At 51.9% G+C, this 21,148-nt stretch overlaps 1 protein-coding gene across 3 annotated transcripts in view; it reads right to left on the reverse strand.

The window, feature by feature from the left end:
• Positions 1 to 210: 210 nt before the first annotated feature.
• Positions 211 to 21,148, reverse strand: part of LMNA (lamin A/C) — a 28,878-nt gene continuing 7,940 nt past the window's right edge. The window contains exons 2-13 of one of the 3 annotated variants that reach the window (XR_011684342.1): positions 9,240 to 9,396; positions 8,970 to 9,095; positions 7,931 to 8,101; positions 7,532 to 7,657; positions 6,772 to 6,992; positions 5,788 to 5,992; positions 4,929 to 5,036; positions 4,642 to 4,761; positions 4,472 to 4,567; positions 3,239 to 3,490; positions 1,203 to 2,229; positions 211 to 1,154 (exon numbers count right to left, since the gene is read on the reverse strand). Coding sequence is in view for 1 of the 3 variants with exons in the window: in XM_071456763.1 (XP_071312864.1) it covers positions 2,197 to 2,229; positions 3,239 to 3,490; positions 4,472 to 4,567; positions 4,642 to 4,761; positions 4,929 to 5,036; positions 5,788 to 5,992; positions 6,772 to 6,992; positions 7,532 to 7,657; positions 7,931 to 8,101; positions 8,970 to 9,095; positions 9,240 to 9,396 (1,615 nt within the window). In the remaining 2 variants the exon portion in view is untranslated. Of the gene's footprint in view, positions 2,230 to 3,238; positions 3,491 to 4,471; positions 4,568 to 4,641; positions 4,762 to 4,928; positions 5,037 to 5,787; positions 5,993 to 6,771; positions 6,993 to 7,531; positions 7,658 to 7,930; positions 8,102 to 8,969; positions 9,096 to 9,239; positions 9,397 to 21,148 lie in introns of all 3 variants that reach the window. The other 2 variants (XR_011684341.1, XM_071456763.1) reach the window with 2 other exon arrangements.

Genomic DNA, 21,148 nt, shown 5'->3' on the forward strand with positions numbered 1-21,148 from the left:
AGAGGAATCCCTGAGTCTTTACCTCCTGTCCAGTCCCTCTCCTGGCCCAGCTCTTAGCAACCCACCCCATTTCCCCCCATCCACAGTGGGTGCTGAGCCCCAGCCCTGCCTGTGGGGTGCAAAGAGATCCCTCTGGGGGCGTCCCTTTGCTGCTGGGGGGGCAGCACAGCACCCCCAAATCCCCCTGGAGAGCAATGATGACAGCACGCAGCATGGGAAGGGTTCAGCTGTATTTTGGAAGAAAGTACAGGCAGTAATACAGAAGCTTTGCAAGCATAGATACATAACAACCTCCCCAAAACCCACTGGAGTGGGGGGCTTGTCCTGGCACCTTCTCCAGCTCCACCCCTCTGCTGCACTTGAGGTCAGGGGGGGCTGCAGGCGTTTCCCAATCAAGGCAAAAAGCCAAGAGATCTGCCAATGGCTGGATGGGCTCCTGCCAAGGGGGAAGCTGCATCTATCAGAGCCCCAAATCTGCCCCACTCGAACAAAAAGCCTTCCTAGGTGCTTTCCTGGCAAACCAGCTCTGACCTGGACTGAACATCTTTCTCTTAATCCCTGAAACAGCTCCTGAGCTCCGGCCACCAGAGATGAGCCTGAATGACTGCAGGAGAGGGAAGGTGGGGGTGAACCCCTCTGGATCAGTGGGGGATGAACCCTTTGGGGGATGAACCCCTCTGGATCAGTGGGGGTGAACCCCTTTGCGGGATGAACCCCTCTGGATGCAGTGGGGGATGAGCCCCTCTGGGAGGGTGAACCCCTCTGGATCAGTAGGGGATGAACCCCTCTGGGGGATGAACTCCTCTGGATGCAGAGGGGGGACGAACCCTTCTGGATGCAGTAAGGGATGAACCCCTCTGGATGCAGGGGGAATGAACCCCTCTGGATGCAGATGGGGGTGAACCCCTCTGGATGCAGATGGGGGTGAACCCCTCTGGGGGGATGAACCCCTCTGGATGCAGTGGGGGATGAGCCCCTCTGGGAGGGTAAACCCCTCTGGATGCAGATGGAGGTGAACCCCACTGGATGCAGTAGGGGATGAACCCCTCTGGATGCAGGGGGAATGACTCCTTTGGGGGATGAACCCCTCTGGATGCAGTGGGGATGAACCCCTCTGGATGCAGTGGAGGTGAACCCCTCTGGGAGGATGAACCCTCTGGATTCAGTGGGGGATGAACCCCTTTGGATGGAGGGGGAATGACCCCTTTGGGGGATGAACCCCTCTGGATGCAGTGGGGATGAACCCCTTTGGATGCAGGGGGGATGAACCCCTCTGGATGCAGTAGGGAATGAACCCCTCTGGATTCAGTGGCTCTCAAAGAGGGGGCCTGGGGGGGCCCTGCTGGGGCTGAGCTGGTGGGACTGAGGTCCATCACCCAAATCCATCTGGTCCCAAAATGCAGCTCCGGTCTTTTCACTTGCCCTGCTCCATCTCCACTCCAGTGGGGCTCCCAGCCCAACCCCAACCTCAGCTAAGGCACAACTTGGCTGATTTAGAAAAAGGGCAAGAGGTGCCTGGGATGGGGAATAAGGGGGATACAGTACATAGAGCAGGGAGTGCAGGCGGGCAGGGGGCTGGGGAGGGGGCAATGCCCACACAGGGACGTGGGCATCGCCCGCGAGCTGCCGGGAGCCCCCGCGCCAGCACCGCCAGGAATCACAACTCAAAAACGAGACAAAAAAAAAAAAAAAAAAGGGAATTTTGGCTTCAGATCCCAAGAAAAAGGGTTGTAAAGGCACTGTGCTCCACTTGGGACAGGACAGCAGGCCCTGTGGCACGCAGCTCCAGTGGGTATGGCTGCGCTTCTCCCTGTCCTATGTAAAAAGCTTTGGCAAAAAAGGTACAATGGAAGGAGCATTTCAACTACAAACTCCTCCTGCATGGCTGCTCTGTAAACACAGTTCTTTGCTGTCTTTGGCTGAAGTTCTAAAAAATATTTGAAGCTGAAAAGCTATTTTTTGGTTTGGTTTTCTTTATATAGAAATAGATTTTTTTCTTTACAAAAAAAAAAAAATCAAAGCATCTTTTAGCACTTTTAATATATATATATATAAAATTCCTGCTATAGAAAAAAAAAAACCACCTTGGTTTTTGATATCTTGTTTTTTAAAGGGAAAAAAATTTCTGTTGCTTTGGGAAAAAAAAAAACAAACCTAGCTGGAGACGGGCAGGAACCACAGGAATGCGCCATGGAATTACATGATGCTGCAGTTCTGCACAGCCTGAGCCTGGAAGGGAGAAAGAAAAAAAGAGAGTTAAGAAGACCCCAGTGTCACCATCCACTTGCTCTGCCTGCAAAGTGTCCAGTGGGATCCTTTGGATGCCCACAGTGCCCCCACATGTTCCTCCATCCTGGCCCTTGGGGTGTGATAAATAAATCCTCCCAAGCTGGGAACTCTGCAGTCAGAGTTCCAAAATTTGAGAATTAGTGGTAGGTGATATATGAGGATTATAATATTGACTAAGAGTATCAATATAGAATATATTGTATATTAATCTAATATATAGATACAAGGTGCTGAAATATTCACATTACCAGCATGAGCGCTCAGCAGCAGTGGAATGAGTGATGTGGTGTCACAGACATCTTTTATGAAAAATCTTTTTTTTAAGATTATTTTTCTTGAGAAGCTGAGAGGCTTCAAGAACAAAATGTAAACAATGGTTATCTGCTGCTGTAGAATGCAACAGGTAGATCTGTGATTGGTCTCATAGAGTTGTTTTTAATTAATGGCCAATCACAGTCAGCTGGCTCAGACTCTCTGTCCGAGCCACAAACTTTTGTTATCATTCTTTTTTTTTTTTCTATTCTTAGCTAGCTTTTTGATGAAACCTTTTCTTTTATTCTTTTCGTATAGTTTTAATATAATATATATCATAAAATAATAAATCAAGCCTTCTGAAACACGGAGTCAGATCCTCATCTCTTCCCTCATCCTAAGACTGCTGCAAACACGGTCACAATGGGGAATGCTCTGGGGTGCCGAGTGGGGATGAGTGTGAGATGGAACGGGGTGGGAAGCATCGCTTTCCAATCCCTCTCAGAACCCCCCATGCCTTATAAAGAGGTTTATGTGAGCTCAAAGAGGAAGAGCAGGGATAAGGAGAGCAGGGAGGGGGACGGCATTGCAGAGAAAGGACAGTGCCAGGACAGGGCGCCCCAGCAGCACGGGGCCGGCTGGCACCGGCACTGGCACTGGCACTGGCACTGGCACTGGCACTGGCACTGGCACTGACCTGCCTGCGGGGGCTGGAGCTCCCCAGGAGGTAGTTCCTGGTCACCAGGCTGTCCCCGAGGCCGATGCCAGAGTCGCCCATGCTGCGGTAGCTGCGGGTGACGGTGACGCTGGAGCTGGACGAGCCCGAGGACATGGAGGTGATGCCGGCGTTCTGGGAGCCCGACTTGTCAGCTGGCTGGCCACACGTGCCACACACCACGGTGCGGGAGCGCAGGTTGTACTCGCCGGGGTCCCCAGAGCCACTGCAGCCCTGCACACGGGGGGACAGACGGACAGAAGGGACTCAGGGCCCTGCCAGAGCGTGCTCTGCACAGAGTCCCTGCCCTGGGGATGGTGGCAGCACCAGGGTGACACAGGAGAGCTCTTGAGGAGAGCCTGGCTCACCTGTCCTCTCCATCATGTGGTTTAGAAATAATATTTAATTAGTAATAAATAATATAATATAATATAATATAATATAATATAATATAATATAATATAATGGAATATAATGGAATATAATATAATATAATGGAATATAATGGAATATAATATAATTGCTATATTATATTATATTACATTCTATTCTATTCTATATATAATATATATTATAATTATATATATTATATATATTATATTTAACATATATTACATATATACACATATATATACATATATACATCCATACATACAACATATATATAACATATATAATATATATAGTATAATGTAATGTAATGTAATATAATATAATATAATATATTTATTTTTATTTATTTATTATTTAAATAATATTTAATTAATAATTAATACTATTTAATTACTGCGTTTCTAATCCCAAGTGACTGGGGCCAGCATGCTGCCAGTGGGTGATCAGGAGAGGACAGAGCAGAGTGGGTGATCCTCAGTGAGAGGAGAGAGCAGCTGCTGACAATCATCCATCAACTTCCCACCATCCTATCCTCCAAGCAATGCTCAGCCTCCCTCTGACTCTTCTGAGCCTTTTCATGGCACGTCAGGGTTCTTTAGGCTTGGAGATGACTTCCAGCAAGGTCTTCAGAGCTTTTTTAGTGAGCAACGCTCTGCTTCAGATGCCAGAGGTCTGTGTGGCTTCTCTGATGCTGCTGTTTCTACAGCAGCCTCCCCACTGCCTTCTCCTGTATGCCTGATCCTGCTCCGAGCTCCCTCCCACCCCGCCTGAAGCTGCACCCCCTTGGAACCAGCAGCACCCCCTACCCAGGGCCCTACTCACATGGTGGTGGCGGTGGTGGATGCTCATTTCCTCATCATCCTCATCCTCATCGTCATTGATGATCACAGTGCGCACCAGTTTCCTCATGGCCACCTCCTGCAGGGGACAGGGGGTCAGTTGGGAGGGTCAGTGCCTGTCACCCCCCATCCCTGTGCCAGAGCTGCTCTCACCTCCCCGTTGGAGTTGATGAGGGCGGTGCGCAGGCTGTCCCCGGAGCCCCAGCTGCTCTGGGCTTTCCACACCAGGTTGCTGGGGGGGCTGTGGGTTGCTCCAGCTCCCGAGGCCCAGATCTAGGGAGAAAAGCAGGAGCAAAGTGACTTCTTCTGGTCTGCAGACTCCACAGCCTGGAGGGGTCTACCACCACACACCAACCACTCCATGTAAGTGGCCTGGCAAGGTTTGGGATCTTGGCAAGGTTTGGGATCTTGCCTGGATCCTCCACCAGGCAGGGACTCACCGTGACCACCTGGCCAGCCTTCAGGGTGAACTTCGGGGGGAAGCGGTAGGTGAGGGGGGGATCATCCCCATTCTGCCTCTTGATCTGCCAGTTCCCCATGGCCTGGTCCTGTGAGAGAGAGCAGCAACCCTCAGAACCCTGGTTCCTCCCCAGCTTGTCCCATTCACCTCCTGCCCGTAGGGTGAAGCAGGGCTGAACCTCACCCCTAGGGTGTCAGCACCCAGGACACCCCTCTGGCTGTCCTGAGCAGCCCAGACCCCTGCCAGGGGGCTCAGGGAGCCTGGCACAGAGCCCACAATGCCTGTGTGGGTTTGATTATGACCTGTGGAGCAAGTCACCAAACTTAGGTGAAGATCTGCAAGCCACGACAGTTTAAGTAGAATAACAGTGAAATTATCACAAGGTGAAAAAATAGATTTTGGGGTTTTCAGAATGGGGGTTCAGGGGCAAGATGGAGGGGACTGGGCATGTCCAGCCTTTCTCCTTCTTCTTCTTGGCCTCCATCTTCTGCTGTGATGGTGGCACTTTTAGATTGGTTTAGAGTAGAAGCTCAGTGTCTAACACAGGTGATAGGCATTGGGAGGTTATTGTAAATATTGTACAGGTAGTTTTTAGTATAAAAAGACAACACCACCCTGGGGCAGGCAGAGCGGTGAGAGAACACCTGAACAGACCTCAGCAGGACAGGAGAAAGAATTTTATAGATAAGAAACAATTAACAACCTTGAGACCAAGAAATGAAGAGCCCTGACTCCTTCAAGCACCGGGCTGGGAAAAGAGACTTTGGAACTTTTCTCGGGGTCACTCTGACAAGCTAGAAACCCCGACACCAGGGATCTCACACCAAAGGCAAACTCACCTCGTTGGACTTGTTCCTGAGACGGACAAATTTGCCCTCCAGGTCCACCTCCTCCACGCCAACACGGCCACTGGTCCGGGCATGGTGGGAGAAGCTGGTCCGGCTCTCGCTGTCCTCCAGTTTCCTCTTCTTGGAGGAGCCTGGGGTGGACAGGTGGCTTCGGGATGCACCTTTGTGGGATGAAGGGCTGGGGGACAGCCTCAGCCTGGCAGGGGGAGAAGAGGAGATGAAGCCAGTGAGGACACAAAGGCTGGGACCCTGTTGAAGATTGCAGTGCAAGATCTTTTCTATTACCATCTGTATGGCAGATTACCTTTGTCAAATGGGCAGTTTGCTTTATCTCTCTCTTTGAGTGACCACATTCACACCTCCCTGGGAGGGGACATCTGCTGATAACAGCTATGGAATGGCACTGCATGGCTGATAAGAACTATAACATCCCATTGGGAGATGGGAGCCCAGAGGGAGGAGCCAAGCATTGCTACCCGGGTATAATCCAGAGGTTTGGAGACACCAGCACGGCTTTCTCCACGGGATTCCCCAGAGGAACAGCAGCTGCCTCTCCTTCCACTGGATCCTCAGAGGCAGAATTCATCCTTCTCTACAGATCCCCCTTGCTCCAACAGAACCAGCCCTGACACTGCAGGAGGGCTGCAGCCACATTTCCAATGGGACTGCCACCAACACCCTGACCCACAGGGTGTCAGGCTGGGTTCTGACTCTGTCAGTGTTGTTCTAGTGTACTGCATTGTTTATTTTATCCTTTATTTTTTTTTCTTTTCCCTATTAAAGAACTATTATTTCCTACTCCCATATTTTTGCCCAAGAGCCCCTTAATTTAAAATTTACAGCAATTCAGAGGGGTGGGGAGGGTTTACATTCTCCATTTCAGGGGAGGCTCCTGCCTTCCTTAGCAGACTCCTGCCTTTCCAAACCGAGACAGACCCGCGTGGCCCAGAGCTGGGCACAGCACCCTGAGCTCACCGCTCCTCCTCGCCCTCCAGCAGCTTGCGGTAGGCGTTGATCTCCATATCCAGGGCCAGCTTGATGTCCAGCAGCTCCTGGTACTCATCCAGCTGCTGCTGCATGCGCGCCCTCATCTCGGCCATCTCCCGCTCCTTGTCGGACAGCAGGCGCCGGTTGGTCTCGCGTTCCCTGGCCAGAATGTCCTCCAGGTCGTGCAGCTTCGCCTCCTTGGCAGCCAGCTGCGGGGAAGGGACAGATTGGTCTCCTTGAGCCAGGTCTTATAAGCTCTTGGAGGTCTATATGACACCCGAGATAGCTCAGCCACCTCAGAGGGCATCAAATCGGCAGGATGGTTTCTGTGGTGGTGTTGGAAACAGAAGAGTTTTAATAAAAGGCCAAATAGCAGCTCTTTACAGATAAAAACCGGGTCAGGGGCACGAGGCTCTTGCTCCTGGTAAAACACCTCACAAAAGCAATTACTGCCTTTGTTCTCTTCTTTTTCTAGTAAATTGCCTAGGTGGGACTTTTTGGCTTCTGTCCTTAAATGGCTATCCTTAAATTTGATGTAAAGTCCCCAAGTTCCTATGAAGTGTCTTTTCACCCAACTGAGGAGAGAAATTTTTGAGCTTTTTCCTTTTTTAAAGAGACAAAGGATAATTTGGTCACTCCATCAACAGGGTGGGCACATCCCTGCAGGGAGGGAAGGTGAGGGCGAGCCACTCCACCTGGGACCATCCCTAGGGCAGACATCCCAAGGAACCCTTTGGTCTCAACCCACCTGCTTCTGCAGCTGGCTGACTTCTGAGGAGAGGTTGTCAATGCGGATTCGGGTCTGCTGCAGCTCCTCATGGGCAGCACCCACCATGTTGCTGTTCCTCTCAGCTGACTGCTTGGCATTCTCCAGCTGGGAGACAGGACAGGGACATCAGCACCTCATCACCCGCAGCCCACCTGCCCTCTTTGGGGTTGGAGGGAGAGGAGAGGAGAGGAGAGGAGAGGAGAGGAGAGGAGAGGAGAGGAGAGGAGAGGAGAGGAGAGGAGAGGAGAGAGAGAGAAGAGAAGAGAAGAGAAGAGAAGAGAAGAGAAGAGAAGAGAAGAGAAGAGAAGAGAAGAGAAGAGAAGAGAAGAGAAGAGAAGAGAAGAGAAGAGAAGAGAAGAGCGTGGGGGATCTGCTCACCTTCGCCCCGTAGGTTTTCTCCAGTTCCTCCTTGTAAAGCCTGATCTGGGCCTCGTGCTGGCTGCGCAGCTCCTGCAGGGCCTCGGAGAGTTTGCTCTCAAACTCGCGCTGCCGCCCGTTGTCGATCTCCACCAGCCGCGTCTCGTGGCGCCGCTTGGTCTCCCGCAGCTCCTGGGGACAGCAGGGGACACTGGGTTGTCACAGGGATCTTTTATGGAAAAGCCTTTCCTTAGGGTTTTTTCCTCCTGAGAAGCTGAGAGGCCTCAGGAACAAAATGTAACCAATGGTTGTCTGCTGCTGTGGAATGCAACAGGTGGATCTGGGATTGGGCTCATGTGGTTGTTTCTAATTAATGGCCAATCACAGGCCAGCTGGCTCAGACTGTCTCAGACAGTCACAAGCCTTTGTTATCATGTGTGATGGTGTTCACAGGGGTCTTAGGTTGAGGAAGAGACAAGGATCTGACTCCATGTTTTATTATTTTATGATATATATTATATTAAAACGATACTAAAAGAATAGAAGAAGGGATTTAATTACAAGGCTAGCTAAGAATAGAATTAGAAAGAATGATAACAAAAGCTTGTGGCTCGGACTCTCTGTCCAAACCAGCTGGACTGTGATTGGCCATTAATTAGAAATATCCAACATGGGCCAATCCCAGATTCACCTGTTGCATTCCACAGCAGCAGATAATCAATGTTTACATTTTGCTCCTGAGGCCTCTCAGCTTCTCAAGAGGAAAAATCCCAAGGAAAGGATTTTTCATAAAAGATGTCTGCGACAATCATTCTTTTTCTATTCTTAGCCAGCCTTCTGATGAAATCCTTTCTTCTATTCTTTTAGTGTAGTTTTAATATAATATATATCATAAAATAATAAATCAAGCCTTCTGAAACATGGAGTCAACGTTCTCATCTCTTCCCTCGTCCTGGGACCCCTGTGAACAGAGCCACACTGGGTCACCTCAGGGAGGGGACACAGCACATCCAGTGGGGGTGATCCCAGCCCTGTGATGTGGCAGCACCTCACAGCTCACCTCGCTGTAGATGTTCTTCTGGAATTCCAGCTCCTCCTTCAGGGTCTGCAGCCGGTTCTCGGCATCCACACGCCGCAGCATCTCATCCTGCAGCTGCTTCTTGGCTTCGCCCAAGGCGCTTTCCAGCTGCCAGGGGGATGGAGAAGGAACATCACAGAGGGCTCTGGGCATGGCTGGGGACCCACCACCCAACTGCATCTGCCCCACAGCCCCAGGCAGCCCCAGGCAGGGGGGTAAAAAGGGATCCTTGGCTCAGCTGCCGCTGCTCACCTTGGCCACCTGTCCCCTCAGGTCCCGCACTTCATTTTCCAGATTCCTCTTCTCACCCAGGGCCGTGGAGAGCGCAGCCTCCTTGGAGTTAAGCAAAGCCTCCACATCCTTAAGGCGTGCCTGGGCAGTCAGCAGGTCCCCTTCCTTCTTGGCATTCCTGCAAGGCAAAGGGTGGCACAGGTGAGTGGCACAGCAGGAATAATCACAGCCATCAGGAAATTATGGAGCTGCTTTTGTTCAAAGGGACCTTGAGGCTTATCTAGTTCCACACCCTGCCATGGGCAGGGACATCTTTCACTATCCCAGGTTGCTCCAAGCCCTGTCCAACCTGGCCTGGAACACCTCCAGGGATCCAGGGGCAGCCACAGCTTCTCTGGGCAACCTGTGCCAGGCCCCCACCACCGTCACAGGGAAGAATTTCTTCCCAATATCCCATCCATCCCTGCCCTCTGGCAGCAGGAAGCCATTCCCCCGTGTCCTGTCACTGCATACCCTTGTCTGAAATCCCTCTCAAAACTTTCTAGTCCCTCTAAGTACTGAAAGAGACTCTAAGGCCTCATCAAGCTTCTCATCCACCAAAACCTCCCAGTTCTTCTCCTCAGGGCTGTTCTCAGAAAAGCCTTTGCACTGTACCCAAGCACAAAGAGTGTCACTGCAGCTCCTCTCTGATCACTCCCAAAAGGGCTGCACTGCTGTCCCTAAGAGGAGCAGCACATCCCAGCCAGCACAGCCATCCCTGGCTGGGACACTGGGAAGCAGGAAGGGCTGGGGATGACGGGCAGGGCAGGAGGAGGGCCAGGGTGCAGCACCCAGGTGCAATCTGCACACCCACAGCACGGCAGGAGAGCAGGGCTGAGCAGGCTGGGGCTGGCCTGGCCCCGTGTGCTGTGCTGGGATGCAGGGCAGCGTGGTGGGACACTGCAACTCCCTGGGACCCCCAGAAATGGTAAAAGTCTCTTTTCCCAGCCTGGCTGTTGAAGAATGAGTCGGAGCTCTTCAGTTCTCGCTCTCAAGGTTGTTTATTGTGTCTTATCTATAAAAAATTCTCTCCTGCCCTGCCAAGGTCCATCCAGCAGGACAGTTCCAGGCACTCTGCCTGCCCCCAGGGCAGGGTTATGTCTTTATACTAAAAACTACCTGTACAATATTTACAATTACTTCCCAATACCTATCACCTGTGTTAGACACTGAGCTTCTACTCTAAACCAATCCCAAAGTGCCACCATCACAGCAGAAGATGGAGGCCAAGAAGAAGAAGGAGAAAGGCTGGAGACACCCAGTTCCCTCCATCTTGCCCCCTGAACCCCCATTCTAAAAACCCCAAAATCTACTTTTCCACCCCGTGATAACTTCACTATTATTCTACCTAAACTGTCGTGGCTTGCTGATCTTCATCTAAGGTTGGTAATTTGCTCCATGGGTCAAATAATCAAAACCACAGGTGTTTTGGGCTCTGAGCCCCCTGGCAGGGGTCTGTGACAGAATTCAGAGGGGTCCAAGGATGAGGGAAGAGATGAGGATCTGACTCCATGTTTCAGGAGGTTTCATTTATTATTTTATTATATATATTATATTAAAAGTATACTAAAAGAATAGAAGAAAGGGTTTCATCAGAAGGCTGGCTAAGAATAGAAAAAGAAAGAATGATAACAAAGGCTTGTGGCTCAGAGTCCGAGCCAGCTGGGCTGTGATTGGCCATTAATTAGAAACAACCACATGAGCCCAATCCCAGATGCACCTGTTGCATTCCACAGCAGCAGATAACCATTGGTTACATTTTGTTCCCCAGCTTCTCAGGAGGAAAAACCCTAAGGAAAGGATTTTCCATGAGAGATGCCTGTGACAGGGGTCTTGGCCGTTCTGGACAGCCAGAGGGATGCCCTGGGCTCCCACTCAGCCCAGCTGGTGCTCAGTGGACGCGGAGCTGTGGTGCCTCATCCCCCCAGCCCCACCTCTGCCATCCCCACCCACCATCCTGGCCCCCCTCTCTGTTCCAGCCACTCCTCATCCCCGCCGTGTGACCGGGGAACCTGATCTGACTGCGCACCAAAACACAGCCTGAAGCTATTTCGGTCGCTCCTATAAAAAGAAAACACCCAAGGGCTCCCCAGCAGCCGCCAAGCCCGGGCTGGGACTGTCACCCCCTCCTGGGGCCAGGAGGGAGCACCAGAGCTGGGACACGGCGGTGACGAACCCAGGGAGTGGCTGAAGCACTCGGCCCATCCCATGGCAGCATCCAGAGCCCATCCCAGAGCACCAGGAGCAGAGCCAGGAGAGGCGGGACAGCGCTCCCAGACGAGGGATGTTGGAAGATTTTCCTGCATTTCGTTTTGTTTCCCGCCCTGAGAAGTTCTTCTGTTATTCCGGGTTTCAAAAGCCCGGGTTTCAAAATCCCCGGCTACTGTTTTTAAGTGCAAACCTCCCTTCAAACCCCAGGATATTCCATGTTAAAAGAGCAGGAATTCCACTTAAGGACAGTTAAAAAAAAAAATCCCACAATTCCTACATGTACAGTAACAAAATTCAGAATCACTTAAAGTGCTGCTGTCAGGAAAAGCAGAGCCCAAGGGTCTCTGGGAATCCAGGAGCAGCTTGCAGACTTTTTCTTGGAAGTGAGTGAAGATCTGTATTCTGCCTCTCTTTCAATTTCTGAAAGCTCCTTTCCCAGCCCAGAACACTCTTTATTGTGGTGCAAAGGGCTCAGTGTAACACGTTGGGTCTGTACTGAATTCTAGAACGTATCTGTGGTGGGATTTTCATATTTTAATGTTTGGGGCTCTCAGGTAAGTGGGTCTCAATGCTATGCACAGAGTATGATTTCATAGCCCATAAATTCCATAAACCAGCCTCTTTTATGTCTAAATAGCATTTCAGCAGTCTAGAGAATTTGGAATTGTGCCCACGGAGGAATAACTGACCAAGAAACACTACTGGTCCCTCTTTTCCAGTAAACCACAGTCTCATTTGCTGCTGGAGCTCTTTCCTGTCCAACCCCCTCCTTTCGTGCCAGTGACTCACAGGACAAGAATGCCAACTGGGAGTGGGTCCCAGGCTGCTCCAAGGCTCGCTGAGTTTTCCCATCTGGCCCTGGCTCAGCCCCGTGGCCAGCGTGGCCACCCCAGCACGGCTGGTGGGGAGCAGCCCTGTCCTTCCTGAGGAGTGATGGGGCTGCTCCTCATCCTTGGGGTTTGGGGTCCTCCTCATCCCTGGGGCTTGGGGCTGCTCTCTGCTCATCCCTGGGGTTTGGGGCTTCTGCTCATCCCTGGGGCTTGGGGCTGCTCCTCATCCTTGGGGCTTGGGGCTTCTCCTCATCCCTGGGGCTTGGGGCTGCTCCTCATCCTTGGGGTTTGGGGCTGCTCTCTGCTCATCCCTGGGGTTTGGGGCTTCTGCTCATCCCTGGGGTTTGGGGCTTCTGCTCATCCCTGGGGTTTGGGGCTCTTCCTCATCCCTGGGGTTTGGGGCTTCTGCTCATCCCTGGGGTTTGGGGCTGCTCTCTGCTCATCCCTGGGGTTTGGGGCTTCTGCCCATCCCTGGGGTTTGGGGCTGTTCCTCATCCCTGGGGTTTTCCTGCTGCTCTCTGCTCATCCCTGGGGTTTGGGGCTGTTCCTCATCCCTGGGGTTTTCCTGCTGCTCTCTGCTCATCCCTGGGGTTTGGGGCTTCTGCTCATCCCTGGGGCTTGGGGCTGCTCCTCATCCCTGGGGTTTGGGGTCCTCATCCCTGGGGTTTGGGGCTGCTCTCTGCTCATCCCTGGGGTTTTCCTGCTGCTCTCTGCTCATCCCTGGGGGTTTCCTGCTGCTTTTTGCTCATCCCTGGGGGTTTGGGTACAGCTGGAGGACTCTGGCTCGTTGGGATGGGGCTCCAGCACGACCTGGATGGTGTCACTCTTTCAAGGGACAGCAGTTCCATTAACCAGGGACAAACAGAGGGAAAAACACTGAGGGTTACACTGGTGCCTGCAGCAGATTTGCCTCTCCAGGGACCAGAAGCATCCAGGGCTCTGGGCATCAAGGCCTGGAAAGCCCCACAGTAAATCCCAGCCTCAAAGACAAATCCCTTTTGCTCAGAAGCCTCCTGTGCTCAGCTCTGGGTTCCACTGTGAGGAGGAGAACCAGGAGCTTGGAGCTCACCAGGCTGAGCTGAGACACAAATCCTCTCCTGTCCTCTGTTCTGGGGGGTCCAGTCAGGCTCCCTGGGCCCTGAGCATCTCCCCCATGTTCCTTCCACACACACCCTGACCCCAAAGGTGGCAGCAGCCTCTGGATAAGGAATCAGCACACGGGTGAGTCCTCTCTGGCCGTGGGGACCCCAACCACTTCAGGCCAGCCCTGGTGATCCCTGCTCCAGCCCAGCCAAGGTTTGAGTTTTCCCCTCTCCTGCCCTCAGGTCCTGCTTTTATTCCAGGGAAGCCTCACGGGCTCCAGCTGGCGCTGGGCTAAAAATAAAAACTTCCATGGCAGCTGTGTCACTCCCACTTCCCTGGAGAGGAGGACGAAGGCAGACCTTCCTCCTCCTCCCCAGAGGGTTTCGCTGGTCTCTGCTAGAGCCTACAAGATCCCAGATTCCCCAGTGAAAAGGGAAGCAGAGACTCATTCTGGAGGGCTGGGTGCCTCCAAATCCCACAGGATTTGATCCCCTGTGCTGCGAGAGCCAGGGGTGCACACAATCCAAGAGGAGAAAAAACAACAGAGGCATCAAATCCCCAAGAAACAAATGTCTCAGGAGAAAAGATGGAGGGAAAAGGGGCCTCAAGACATTTTATTTTTAGCTTTTAAAAGCAGGAAGAAGGAAGAAAAAAAAAAAAAAAGATTGAAAATTGCAGCTGAGCTGCCAGAAAATCCAAATGTTAATGGAAAGTTGGATCTGCTCTGGCTGCGCTCAGCACAGACAGACACGAGGCTGTGAAGTCAGAGAGGGCTCAGGGACAGCCCCACAGAGCTGCATCTGCTACTGCTCTCCCCTTCTCTGCCCCAAAAATCCCAGCCAGGAAACCTGGCAGGTCTGGGCTCTCCCTCTGGAAAAGTCAAGGCAGGCCAGAGTTGTTGGAGCAGCTCCAGGCATGAGCCCACCAGGCTGCTGGAGAGGTGCCAGCCCTCCCTGAGATGCCAGAGCCCACTCAGTGCATTTTCAGGAAACACTCTTTGGTTTCCCTCTCCACTATTAATCCCCACAAGTGTCCCTGAAGCATGGGCAGCACTGGGCTTTGTGCACTGGGAGAGGATCAATGAGTGGGATGGAGCTTGCAGAGGCACAGATCCCCTCCTTCCCTGCCTCCCAACGGCAGCTGCCCCACCCTGGAAAAGCTGCCAGCTCAGGGAACTCGCTGGCTCCTGCCCCATCCATAAATCTTCATGGAGCTCTGCAAATCCATGATTTGGGAGGCCCAGCCTGCAGGTCTCAGTCCCACCTGGCTGCCAGGGCCCACAGCTGCCAGCTCCTGGCTATCCCAGGAAAGGCTTTCACACATTTACAGCTTGGGAAGGAGTGGCAGTGTGTGCCCAGGTCGCTGGGAGGACCCAGGAAATCTGCTTTGCTCCACCTTGGGCAGGCTGCTCTCCGTGGCACTGCCTCCAGTGCCAGGGATGTGTGCCAGGGTCACCACACTGCCATGGTTTGATGCTGGCACAGTGCCAGTGTCCCCATGAAAATGCATCGTCCCTGGTGTCTGCTGTGAGATGTGACCAGGAATAGAGCAAAGCAGGCTCCAGCTTAGGGATCAAGAGGAGAAAACTTTATTAACCTACAGCTAGATGTAAAAAAAACAAAAAAAACCCCAAAACACACAGAAAGAATGAAAACCTTACAAAAAAGCCATTCCTCCTCCCCTCACCAAATTTCCAACACATCTATCTCTCAGATCACCAACTCTCAATCCATCACCACCCTTTAGATAATCAATTCTCAGTTCATCAGGAAGTGAGGAGTCTCTCTTGTGTTAAAGGCTTCTTCTGGAAACACAGCTGAGACCCTGTGTGTGTTCCATGTCACACGTGGCACCGTGTCACAGCCATGCCAGGGACCATCACCCCACTGCAGGCATTGCTCCCCACTCCCAGGGGCTGTTTCCCCTTCAAGGATTGTCCCCCCACCCCAGAGAGCAGGGCCCCACAGGATGAGGAGAGGCAGAGCTGGAAAAGCCCTGCAGCGGGGCAATGGGAATGTGGCAAAGCAGCTTCTCCCAGCTTCTGACTCATCTGTGCCGCAGCAGCTCTGCCAAATCACCAGGATAAACACGGGCTGGTCTCCATGCAGGGGAGCTGGAAATAGCCAGCATGATGCACAGCAAGGACAGTGTCTGCACGGAGCCAGCATCCTGTGGGGCACCAGAGGCAGCTGGGCATGCCAGCACCAGCTGTGGGCATGGAAACAGCTCCCACATCTGGCACCGGTGGTGCCAAGGACCCTTCCCGGTGCCAGGCTCAGCGCCGGCCCTGCCACACGCTCCTGATGCACTCATGGCCATGGGGCTGAGGGGCTTGTCCAGCTCCACACGGCCCCTGTGGAGCACAAAGAGCTCACTGGCACCTCCCAGGAGCTGGGCTTCCCCTCCTGTGATCGGGATCTGGCCTCTCATTGCGCCCTTAAAATGAACCAAAACTGCTGCTTCGGTGGGAACCAGGACAAAGCCTTTCGTGGGGAGGCAAACAGACCCCCCTGTCTAGGATTCCCCAAATCCAAGATGTTCTTAAAATGAACCAAAACTGCTACTTAAAATGAGCTTAAAATGAGCTTAAAATGAACCAAAAGTGCTGCTTAAAATGAGCTTAAAATGAACCAAAACTGCTGCTTAAAATGAACTTAAAATGAACCAAAACTGCTGCTTCGTTGGGAACCAAGACAAAGCCTTTCATGGGGAGGCAAACAGACCCCCCCTGTCTAGGATTCCCCAAATCCAAGATGTTCTTAAAATGAACCAAAAGTGCTGCTTAAAATGAGCTTAAAATGAGCTTAAAATGAACCAAAAGTGCTGCTTAAAATGAGCTTAAAATGAACCAAAAGTGCTGCTTAAAATGAGCTTAAAATGAACCAGAACTGCTGCTTTGGCGGGACTCAGGACAAAGCCTTTCATGGGGAGGCAAACAGACCCCCCTGTCTAGGATTCCCCAAATCCAAGATGTTCTTAAAACGAACCAAAAGTGCTACTTAAAATGAGCTTAAAATGAGCTTAAAATGAACCAAAAGTGCTGCTTAAAATGAGCTTAAAATGAACCAAAACTGCTGCTTAAAATGAACTTAAAATGAACCAAAACTGCTGCTTCGTTGGGAACCAAGACAAAGCCTTTCATGGGGAGGCAAACAGACCCCCCCTGTCTAGGATTCCCCAAATCCAAGATGTTCTTAAAATGAACCAAAAGTGCTGCTTAAAATGAGCTTAAAATGAGCTTAAAATGAACCAAAAGTGCTGCTTAAAATGGGCTTAAAATGAACCAAAAGTGCTGCTTAAAATGAGCTTAAAATGAACCAGAACTGCTGCTTTGGCGGGACTCAGGACAAAGCCTTTCATGGGGAGGCAAACAGACCCCCCTGTCTAGGATTCCCCAAATCCAAGATGTTCTTAAAACGAACCAAAAGTGCTACTTAAAATGAGCTTAAAATGAACCAAAACTGCTGCTTAAAATGAGCTTAAAATGAACCAAAACTGCTGCTTCGTTGGGAACCAGGACAAAGCCTTTCATGGGGAGGCAAACAGACCCCCCTGTCTAGGATTCCCCAAATCCAAGCTGCTCCTGTCCCTCCACAGCTCCCATCAGCAGGAGCACATCACCTGGGAGCTGTGGGTGCACACCTGACCATGCTGACACCCTCAGGAATCAGCCACACACGTCCCTCTGAAGGTCTGGAGAAGCTTTTCTCCTCCTGGATGCAGCAGAACAAAGACCTGTCACCCTTCACCCTCCCTTCCTGCCACGGGAGAAGCACTTCAGCCTCAGCAGCACCACAACAGCCACGCTCTGCTCAAGAGCTCCGAGCACTTTTCTGACAATAAACAGAATATTAATTGTTCAGAATTAACAATGCTGCAGCTCAGTGCTGGCTGGGGAGCCCCAGAGTGGCTCACTCCCTGTCCAGGCTGTCACGCCAGCTGGTGACTCACCAGCAGCTCAAATGGAAATCCCAAATCACCAACTGACGCTGCTGCTGCTGCTTGGGCTGAGTCCCCCACAGTAACAGCCCCTGGGTTTGGAAGGGGTTCCAGAGCTGGAAAAGGGGGTTTTGCCCTTCTGCCACGTGGGAGTCATCAGGGGAATGGGAAGGATTTGGTTTTCCATGGCCCCACGTTGTGGTTTTGGGAGAGGTTTGTGTCAGGCATAAATCTGAGCCTCTGCACAGACAAAGAGCAGGACTTGTCCTTCATGCACAAGTGTCCCAGCTTGGAATATGCATCACAACACCCCAGTTTTGTGCCTGCCAGATCCTGGCTGCCTGGGAGACCCTCTGGCAGCTGTGGGACCCCCTGTTACCCACCAGCTCCTTTTCTCAGCTCCCTGCCAAAAGCTTTTCCAGGGTGCAGCAAGGCCCAGGAGACAGATGCAAAGAGGATGCAAAGCACAAGGAGGATCAGCCCTGGAGTCCCCAGTGCTGGGGGCAGCACAGGGAGCCCAGCAAAATGAGGGCAGGGTTTCCCTGTGGGGAATTCTGCCACCAAGCCCTGGGTTACCTGGAACCAGCCTGGGGGGACGTGCAAAGTGCTGCCAGTTGAAACTTGATTTAGCAAAGCTGGCCCAGTCCCAGGTCTGTTAGCAGAGCTGGTCCTGAAGAGCTTGGGGATTACAAGGCATTGAGAAAACCTGGGCAGTGTCTGTGCAGGTCCTGAGGGGGCTGAGCTTGGTGTTTCCTTGCTTGGAAAAACTGCATTTTCCACTGGAAAAAATCACCAAGCACCTGAACAGGCTGCCCAGGGCAGTGGTGGAGCTTCCCCCTTCCTGGAGAGATTTAACAGACAGGTGGATGTGGCATTTGGGGACACGGCTTAGTGGTGGCCTTTGGGGGAAGTCAGTGATCTTGGAGCCAACCTGAATTATTATATGATTTTATGTCTTTATGAACCTGAACATCTCAACTTCTCAGAACAGCAAGATCAAACATTGGCCAACCCCACTGCAGCCCAGGCTCAGCACAACCCAAACCCATGCACTCCAAACAGGCCAGCCTGCCTTTTCCTAGCTTGCCATGAAATCATGAATTGGGTTAGCTAAAAGACACTTGATGGCCTGGGATTGAACCATCCTAAATATAGATTAAAGCAATAATACTCTTTATCAAGAAAAAAATAAACTTGCTAACGAAAGCTGAGCTGGAAAGTGAATTTTTTTAGACACAACTCAAATATGTTAATACACCACCTTCCACACTGCTCAAATCCACCTTCTGAGGGCAAGATTTCAGTAGGAGAGATGTGAGAAAAAAAAGCTTTGAGATCATGGAATATTCTCAGTTGGAAGGGACCCACAAGGAGCACAGATTTCAACTCCTGCACAGGACAGCCCCAAAAACCCCCACCATGTTTTTTTTTTGTTTTTCCCAATCCAGAATTTGCTAACAGTTTGCAGTGCTGTCTATTGCTGACTAAAGCCAAAGCCTTTGGGAAGAGGAGGGAAGAATGAAATTCCAAGTCTTGATGCTACTACTCTGAACACTCACCGTTTTAACAAGTCAGATTTGTACCATAAATATGGTTAAATTACACAATTAAGTAATAACAAATTAACAATTAAGCTTTGGACTGGATGAAATAGAAGGAGTTTTGCCCAGCCTTGATTATCTTACTCCAACACAGCAAAAGCAAAAGCTTTTGAATAATTGAGCTAAAACTTAATGGTAAAGTTGTGGGTTTGGGTTTTTTTTTTTTTTCCACCCAGAGCAGCTCTGAGTGCTGCCCCTCCAGGGAAGCCCCAGAACATTCCGTTCACTCCAACACATCCCAAACCCATAAACCAGCACCTCAAAGGATGAAGACAAAGCAGAGATTCCCGGTGTTTCCCTGGGAGATTGGGCACGGTGGGAGCCTTACAAAAGAAGTTAAAAACAGGGAGCTGAGTCACTGTGTTAGTCATGCCTTCAGGACAGGAGCAGTGGGGGAAAACAACCCTAAACCCGTGCTGAGCTGGGAGCTGGCGACACAGCCAGGATGTGCAGCAGGGATGCAATGCCAGGGAGGCAATCCCAGCCCCAGCAGCAATGAAACACGCTGCCACTGTGCAGATGTGGCTACAAATCCCTTCCCTTGTGCATCTCTTGAGCCCAAAATGGGGTGGGAAGGATGAGGAGGTCGCTCTGTACCTGCTGCATCCTGATCCACAATGGAAACCTGTGCAAGCTGGGACAAGGCAGAAAGGAGGCAAGAGAGGTAAAACAGCCCCAACAGCAGGGAAACATGCTGCCACTGTGCAGATGTGGCTACAAATCCCTTCCCCTGTGCAGCTCTTGAGCCCAAAGTGGGGTGGGAAGGATGAGGAGGTCACCCTGTACTTGCTGCATCCTGATCCACAATGGAAACCTGTGCAAGGTGGGACAAGGCAGAAAGGAGGCAAGAGAGGAAAACCAGCCCCAGCAGCAGGGAAACATGCTGCCACTGTGCAGATGTGGCTACAAATCCCTGCCCTCTGCCCACACGTGCAGCTCCTGAGCCCAAAGTGGGGTGGGAAGGATGAGGAGGTCGCTCTGTACCTGCTGCATCCTGATCCTCAATGGAAACCTGTGCAAGGTGGGACAAGGCAGAAAGGAGCCAAGAGAGGCAGAACAGGGGATGAGTTCAAGGTCTCCTTTTTCTCTTCAGAAGCAGCAGCAGCTCGCCCCGTTTTTCATAAACTGGGTACGCAAAGCTTCTGGCCAGCAACATTTGCTTAAGAAACAAAGCAGGGGATTGTTGGGTGCAGATGCCACGCATTCTCCCGGGAGCAGAAGGCTTTGCTAGCCGGATCCAGCAGCAGATAAAGGCACACAAGGTGTTTACATTGCCCACAGGGTCTGTTTGCATGTGGCGGCGGCTGCAGCGGTGCCGAGTCACTGCCGGCACCGGGAGCTCCAGCTGCTGCTGGGGTGGCTCTGGGGATGGATGGGGATGGGATTCCAGCTGGAAAACACGGCTCAGCACAGGGATGGGCAGCGCCCAAGGTGCCTGCTGCACTGTGCCTTGTGCAGAGCTACCACGGAGCCCAGACCTGCTTGGCACGTGGGCAGGAAATCAGCACTTCCCCAGAGCGAGGGCTGCAGTTGTGGCATCCCTAGAAAGCACAATTTAACCCCAATTGCTGCTTGCACAGGACTGCCCGTGAGCAGAACACCGTGAGATGCTCCAGCCTCCCCACCAGGTCCTTCCTGCCCAGCCTCACCTGCCCACCACACACCCACCACCCAAACCCACCCCAATCTGGGTTTTTTTGCCCTGGAACTGGCACAAAGCAGCATCTCTGCCCTGAAAACGGGGTCTGGTAGGCACCCAAACAGCAAAACACAATGCCCAGGGCTGAGGTTGCTCTCCTCAATGCTCCCCTTCCCCCTAAAGACCCCAACACGGAGGCTCAACTTGGAAACCCCTCCCCAGTTTGTCCCAGTATAGCCTGGTGTCTGGCAGGGGAGCATCCTGGCAGCCCAGGGTGCTGCTGGGCCGTGTGCCACGGTGCCAGGAAGGAAGGAAGGGGCAGAACTGGGCTGCAGGGCAGGGGGGCCCCCCCAAAGCACAGCCCAGAGCCAGATGCTGGGCATGAGTCACCTCCCTGCTCTGCTCTGAGCCCTGGCACGGGGCTGTGATGGAGGGCACACGGCTCTTCACAGAGGAACCATGGAAAATGAGATATTAGCAAAGACTGGAATTGAGAGAAGTCGATTCTGCTCTGTTTGGGTGGAATCAAAAGTGTTAATTGCAGAGGGAGACGGGCAGTGGGACCAGGGTGTGCTCCAGGGCTTTGTT

Source organism: Agelaius tricolor, unplaced genomic scaffold (assembly GCF_023055355.1).
Source record: "Agelaius tricolor isolate 1412-34295 unplaced genomic scaffold, bAgeTri1.0.p SCAF_66, whole genome shotgun sequence".
Classification (NCBI taxonomy): Eukaryota; Metazoa; Chordata; class Aves; order Passeriformes; family Icteridae; genus Agelaius; species Agelaius tricolor.